Below are 8184 nucleotides of genomic sequence, written 5' to 3' on the forward strand. Positions count from 1 at the left end.
TATATTGAAGACTTATTATAAGATTGAAATATAGATTTTCAAAAATTATAGTTTTAAATAAAATTCGCTAATTTTTATTTTCAATGCTATTTATTTTCTTTTATTCATGAACATATTGACGTAGATTATGACAATTTACGTCATGTAATTTTAATATTGATATAATATTAATAACAAAGAAAAAACATATTTTGAAATACAATTTTTATTTCATTCAGAAACAATTTTTAGAAATTTAATTTTTATTGCTCTTATATTTTTGATTTTTTCATTGTGATATATTTCTTTAACTTTAAATTCATTAATTAATTTATTTTATTATTTATATTTCATGACGATTTTTTCTCTCTTTTTATTAAATTAAAACAGTCATGAAAATAGGCCACTTCCTTAAAAGAAGTAAACCTATTTAACCTTACTTTTGTCGAGGGTCATAATCTAAATGGTATAGACATATTGTATCTACAGAACACATTCACGTATGCTATTTTTTAAATAAATTTATTTAGTTTTAATAAATCAATTCTTGAAATCTAAAAAGAAATTGTTCAAATGTCTTCATAAATAGAATAGATAGTTAATTTTCTCTTTGTAGACTGATTAAATTTATTATTATTTATAATTAGAATTCATTATGTATATATTAGTTATGCATAATCTTAAAATTTATCAAAAAAAAAAAAAAAATTGAACAAGACTTTACTCAGAAATATAATAATTTGATATAACAAAGCATGAAACATTTTCAAAGACTATTAAAGATAACTAATATTTGCTGCCAGAATTTCAAATTTACAATATTTTGTTTATTACATAATCCTAAACTATTTATATATCGTTTTGTCTTGAATAAAACCCAATATAAAAACAGTTCTACAACTATCGAATTTCATAGTAAACAGTGCGAAAATATTCTCTTTTTTTAATAATTTTATTAATAAAACCAAAGCGTATAATTAAATCTTTTTATATATATATATGTATAAAGATTTATATTATTCGTTTAAAAACATAAAAGTGGAACATATGTGTATTTATTTAAAGTAAAATCTCGTCGTGCTTCCATATGCAGAGATTAATAACATGCTAATAAATTAAATTTATATTTAACCATCAAATAATTGTCGCAGTTATATATAGACAAAACATCGGTTTATTTTCAGTTTGCCAAATTAATTAGGTTGTAACAAAAAGAGATTATATAATAAATTTAATTGTTTCAAAGAAATTTATCGTATTTTTGTTAAATATTTTGTATCTTTATTCCAGAGAATTGAATTGTATAAAGCTTATTGTTTTTATGGCATCAATTCCTTTGATTAGAAAAAAAGAAAGATAAAAATTAAAAGTCGAATTAAAACGATTAACTCTATTTGACCTTGCAGGTTAGGTTTCCTATTTATTCGTTTCCTTAAAATATCATTCTCTCTCTTTTCCTCTTTCAATTTCTACTTTCCTCGATCGAAACTAACTATTCGATTAAATATTTTCGATCAAATAAATTATCATAAACAATCGTGTTGACGTCAAAGATGACACGAAGTATAGTTCACTGAACTGGATTTTTGCTACGCGTCATAATACCGGATCGTGATCGACTGAATGAATTTAACAAATCCTCAGATTGATTAATATTGCATCTGCGTTATTATCTTGGAATCAGATAACAAGAACTAAATATAATTTTTGGCAATTTTGCATATTTCTTAATCCATGCTGATGTGTAATGTAACATGTTGCTGGCCAAGGCGAATTTTCTATCCGAACTCAAGAGTTCCCTAAAAATAATCACGGCCCTGAAAGATAGGCGTCTCTGGTATCGTTCAACTTCGAAGGAACAGATCGATTGTGCATCTAAAACTCGTTACCCGGATGTTGTTTTCCGTGTAGTTGCGAGAAACGAAGTAAAGTTGTACTTGAAAATCTTGTTTAGAAAGAAAGAAAAAAGAGGTTCGATATTTCTTGGAATCATTCGATTTAAAATGATCTTAATGGAAGGTTTTTTGCTTGAGATTTTTACCAATTAAAATTTGAATAAATTTACAAGACGAAAGTTAATCTTTTAAAGATTTTATATTCAAATTTTTAAATATGATTTGTCGCAAAGAAGGATTATGATCAGAATGATGATTAAAAATCATTTATAACAAAAAAATTGGAAGTAGAATTAACAAAAATGTTTTTATATATATAAGAAATGTATTAATTTCGTCATAAATATTGATTTATTTTAATTTATTAATTTTTGTAAGCATTATTTGAAAAAATCAAAATTTACAATATCTTTCAATTAAAAGTCGATTAAAATTATAGATTTTGCAACTACTTTCAATCTATGATCTAAATGATATAGATGATTTTTTATATTTATTAATTGAAATTGTATTTAATTATCATTTAACTATGAAGCAATTCGTTCAAATAAGACATGAATATCATTTTGAATATTATTTTGCTCGATTAAATGATCGAATGATTGTCCGACGGTGGAGTGTCAAACAAGGATCATTATTGATCCATTATTGATTTTAAATGCAAGGCAAATGTAACATACATTGTCATGTATACGTTAAATGGAATTCGAACGAATTGCGTCGTTACGATTCTAATATTAATAATGTGTATGATATTCTAAATATTCGACTTTATCTCTTGTAATTAAAATATTTTTTTTAATCAGCACTTATAAAAGTGTTAAAAAATCTATTTACTTTCCTACAATACACAATACAAGAGATAAGTGTAACAATGTAATAATACCTATTCTCTTTGATTTTATTTAAAAAGTTGCTAAATAAAATTCAAATTAAATTAAATAAATATAAAATGAAAATTAAAAGATTATTTTTATCTTCAGAAAAAAAGTAAAAAATATAAATCTTTATTTAGGAGATTGTAATAGATATCTAATAATATTTAATAGTGCAAGAAATAAAAGGGTATCGATTCGATCTAATATATTTGTAAAAAAGAAGAATATTAAAGCATATTCTAATACGATCATGTTTCGTGTTCAATTATAATAAAATAAGATTTTTGAAATTTCTGCTAAAAAATTATTTTAATAATATTAATTTTTAAAAATATTAAGATAATAAATATTTTAAATTTAATTTGAAATATATTGTTTGTATTTCATTTTGTAATAATGTAAAATGAAGATATTTGAATATTTTCATCAATATAGATTGTATATAATTTAAAAAAGTTAAAACTATAATAAATCAAATATATCCAAATAGACTTATGACATCTAGAAAGAGAGAATACAATTTTGTATATATAATGTCAGCTTTTATCGTTACTGATAAGTAGAAATTGCGAATAATTTACAATAGAAAAAAATCATTATCGTAAAAGAGTTTAAAAATTATGTTATTGTGCACAGGGGGTCTTGATAAACTTTAACTTCAATCGGAAAAAATTTCAAAATTATTAGATTTTGTTGTTAGATTTAGCAATAAAGAAAATTAAGAAAATGATTGAAATTAATATTTAAAATACTTTTGAGCATTTTAATAATACGTATTTATTGGCGTAAAATAAACTAAATTATAATTAATGCTAACATAGTATAAAAATAAATAAAATTTTATCAGAAAAAAAATTCGATTATTTTATTTTATAAATATGGATTCTTAACTCCATCTACTAGTAATAATTTGTACAGAAATAAAATCGTTGGTAATGAAGGACGCTACTATATGAATGGCAGATAATAAAAATATGCAAAACATACAAATAGCAAATATTTAAATAATATTCCTAATTTTATGAAAAACTTTAATAAAATTATTATAATCTAAACAAAATATTTAATTCAATTTAAAAACATATTGCATATTTTGACTTAAATATAAAATAATATTCAAATATAAGAATAATATACATTGAGTATCAAAAAATATAGAATCCAAGAATTTTAATGTTCCGTGAAATAAAGTTTTAATATTTAAAAATAAAATATAATAGAATAGAAGAGAAGAAAAAAAAAATTAATGACATCTGAGTGCCATTACTGTGCAACAGGTACTGTCATTGCTTGATTGAACGGAATCTTATCCGCTAGTTGAACAAAGGAATATCGTTATCTAAGCGATTACTGCACGCACCAGACATTGATTGAAGAAATCGTTTGTCCATATGACGGCACATCGACTCGAGGTTGATTTCTCAGGAAGAAAACTGATATCCACGTGGATCCAATTTTCTTCATAAATCGAGTTTCCATCACATACCTATGCATACTTTGCTCTCTAATATAATAATAGGGCGATAGAAATTAAGATAATTATGTTGTTTTGTATCATCACATCCATATATATATATATATACATATATATATATATATATATATATATATATATATATATATATACGAATCAAATGATAATGCATAATTCGATTTTAATTTAAATATTTATCTAAATATGTAACTATACTACTATATATTAAAACTAAATATTTATCTAAATATGTCAATTTTTGAATTAATAAATCATGAATTAATTTTTAATCGATGTAATTAGAATTATTTCATGAGAACAAAAGATATGCTAAGAAAGATTTAATCCTCTGATAATTTTAATGACTCGATGTACTTGATAGTTTTATAAATTCTTCTTAATTATTATAGTTAATTAATTATAAATTTAAAAATTATTTTAGTAATTGATATAAAATTTTGTATATAAAAATATTGATTACGAAGGTGATTAAAATATTAAACGATAAATAAAAGCAATAGAAAAATTATAATAAAAATAATAATAACAAAAATAATTTTTAATAGTTTTTAATAGTTACAATAACAGATTCTCAAAAATGTATTATATTCATATACAAATAATATTATATATTATGTGTAAATATATGAATTTGTAAATTGACTTAACGAACAAAAAATGTGATGATTCATTTCTTGCTTGACCATGAAAATCGTTTCAAATTTTATGTGTAAATTATAGCTTTACGATTAATCAATTGTAATTGATCTTAGTAGTCTTATCTATTAATCAATGTCATTGATAATTTAAAACAATATGGAAAGAAGTTTGTTGAATTTTTTATAAACGAATAAGAATAATTTTAGATATCAATTGAAATCATCACAAAATAAATCTGTATTAAAAGTATATAAAAATAAAAACATTTTCTAAAACACAAAAAATATAACATTGTATCAGTTTATATTACTAGTATTGTAATTTAATACAAATAATAAAGATAAATAGTAATAATAACGTAAATGTACTCACATTTATTGACGCCAAATGTAATATCAGTGAATTGCACGCCTCGAAGGATATTATGAGCAATAGTAGTATTTGATGGTGCAAAGTCCGGGTCATCGATATCGAAGGACACGTTTTCTTCGAATTCTGTCATAGTACTCTCCATAGTCACCAAACAAAAAGTCAATTTGACACCAAATCTATAATAGAAAGGGAATTCAATCAAAACATTAACTATGTATAATTTGTATGATAAATAAATATTAACAATTTTTATTTAGAATGAAATAATGGTATATCAAATTCAATCAAGCAAATTTATTCAGAATAAGTTTTTAATTAAGTTTATCAAGTTTATCCCCACTCTTCGATAAATGACATTCGATGTTTTTATAAGATGTTTAAATAAAATTGCAAAATTTATTAATTTATGAAAATTTGTTTGAATTATCATATAAATGATAAAGTATTTTCTATATTCTAAATATGTTCTAAATTTCGAACTCTTATTTTTTGAAATATCTCACGCTCTAATGAATGTATATATACATATTATGCGTCAGACCATAGAGAAAGTCGATAGTTTTAAATTATTAACGATTATTCTTTTAAATAAAATATCATTAAATACCATTAAAACATCAATATTCTATATCATTCATAATATAAATCAATCAATTTAATTTGATCTATATTTATAACAGGAGAATTTGCAATGTATTGATCAATGGGGGGATTCTTATCGATTTTCATGATTTTTAGATATGTTGTAGAAAATAAGATTTTTAACAATTTTTTTCTTTGCATATTACTGCTGTTTGGTTTTAGTTTTTGAGATATTTGCAAAAAAAGATTGCTATTCTTACATATAATTTCTTTTATAAGTGACCACCACTGTGATCACCACTGTAAACATTATAACGGGCGACGTCCAAAAAGGATAGATCGGTAAGGGATAAATCTACTTACTCCTAGATTCAATATAATATATTGAACTAAAATATCTGAAATTCAATGTCGAATTTAACACATTTCACGGATTTCAAGAAAAAAAAATAAAATATAAAACAATTCTTTGGGCGATCGAATGTCCAAACTCGACATTGGATTTGAAATATTTTAAGCCCATTATAATCTACGAGCAAATAGATTTTTGATTAGTTCACCCGTTATAACGTCTTAGTTGCCTGCTGCCGTCATGTGTTTACATTTACAGAGGATCGCATGTTTACACACACGTAATCAAGGATATATACATATAAGAGAAATTCTATGTTATAATAGCAATCTTTTTTGCAAATATTTCTAAAACTAAGGCTGCAGTGGTATGCAAAAGAAAAAGTTGTTCAAAATGTTTCTACAATACATCTAAAAATTATTGAAATCGGCGAAGATTCTCTATTTCGAATAATTATCTTTTTATCATATAACAATGAATTACCAAATATGATAAATGAGATTAAATTAATTTCTTCTTAATTGATATCAGTTTAAATAGAGAACAATAAAAGTATGCTTGTAAGTAAACATATATACTCTTACAAATATTTATGATATAAACACAAAAATGTACAGACTGATTTATCGTTCACAAATATATATCTAATTGACATGTCTAACAGTAAAAAATAATCATAATTGATATAAATTAATTTATGTTTTTGAATATTAAAGTTTATGAATTTCAAAAATTTTGTGGAAGGAAAAAAAATAATAAATAGAAATATAAAGATAGAAAAAAGAATAAAAAAAAGCAGAAAAGTTTAGGATAAAAAAAAGTATCAAAGAGAGAGAAGAAGAAAAATAGAAAAACAATACGCATTCGGAATAATAATACACATATGTATATGTATATTTACAATGCACATTTATCCATATAAAAATTGTAATCAATAGTATTGATAGATTCGAAGATAAAATAAAAATATATAACAATCTACTTTTTATATTATAAATGTATATATATATATATGTAACTAAATACATATATCAAAACTTTGTTAAGATTTTTTTGTGAATAAATACTGTTTAAATTATTTTAATTATTAATTACAAATATTTATTTAAAAAATCAATGAAATTAAAGATAATGAATAAATCTTTATAAATAGATAAAAAATATTTTTTTAATATAAATTAATAAAAGTTTTATTTTATTATAAAACTTTATCAATTTAAAAATTGAAATCATAGATAATTAATTTATATTAATTTATAAAACTAATTTATAATTGATATATAAAACTATCTTAGCATAAAGGAAATTTATATGAGATTGAAATATATATGCGAAATATTTAATAAATTATATAATTTATATAAAATCTCATAATATTAAAATATTTTATTTTAATTTTTTAAAAAATTAACCTGTTAATTTTTTTAAAGTTTCACTATTTATTGACACTAAATTTTTTAATATTTCCACAATAGATAAAACAATACGTCTTTATAATACGCACGTACCGATGGTTGATGGTCGACTGACAATTTACCTCACTATCGCGCGAAAAATTTGCCATATCACAAACGAGGTATAGAAAAGATGTAACATTCAATGCATTTTTTTATTCGATACAACAAGAATTACCTTATCATTTTAGTCTAATTCTTAATATCAATAATTCGATTTAAAATAGAATTGCAATTGTTAGTAGTTGGAAATGAAATTAAATCTCAATATAAAATTATGAAAAGTAAGACAAATATTCTGTTACACAATATCTTGCAGACACATATGAAGTATTACATTTTACAGATTCATTATGAAATTAAAAATATAATATCTATTATAATAATATTATTTTTTATATTAAAAATTAAAATTATAGTTTTGTAATAAAAATATGTTCATGAAACTATATTTATTAATATATTCTTTTTCAGGCACGTGTCAAGAGAAAATATAGAAGAAGCATAAACAGGAAAAGGATAGAAATAAATTGAAATT

General features: G+C 22.1%; 1 protein-coding gene across 2 annotated transcripts in view; it reads right to left on the minus strand.

Annotated features, from left to right (window-relative positions):
* Pino (protein pinocchio) overlaps positions 1 to 7983 on the minus strand; it is a 50535-nt gene extending 42552 nt beyond the window's left edge. The window contains exons 1-2 of one of the 2 annotated variants that reach the window (XM_012495080.2): positions 7701 to 7983; positions 5259 to 5434 (exon numbers count right to left, since the gene is read on the minus strand). In XM_012495080.2, coding sequence (XP_012350534.2) covers positions 5259 to 5434; positions 7701 to 7756 — 232 coding nt within the window. In that variant the 5' untranslated portion in view covers positions 7757 to 7983. Of the gene's footprint in view, positions 1 to 5258; positions 5435 to 7604 lie in introns of both variants that reach the window. The other variant, XM_086908141.1, reaches the window with a different exon arrangement.
* Positions 7984 to 8184: the final 201 nt, after the last annotated feature.

The sequence above is a fragment of the Apis florea genome, unplaced genomic scaffold (genome assembly GCF_048593485.1).
Source record: "Apis florea isolate Af1SG1 unplaced genomic scaffold, ASM4859348v1 contig_3068_pilon, whole genome shotgun sequence".
Taxonomy (NCBI): domain Eukaryota; kingdom Metazoa; phylum Arthropoda; class Insecta; order Hymenoptera; family Apidae; genus Apis; species Apis florea.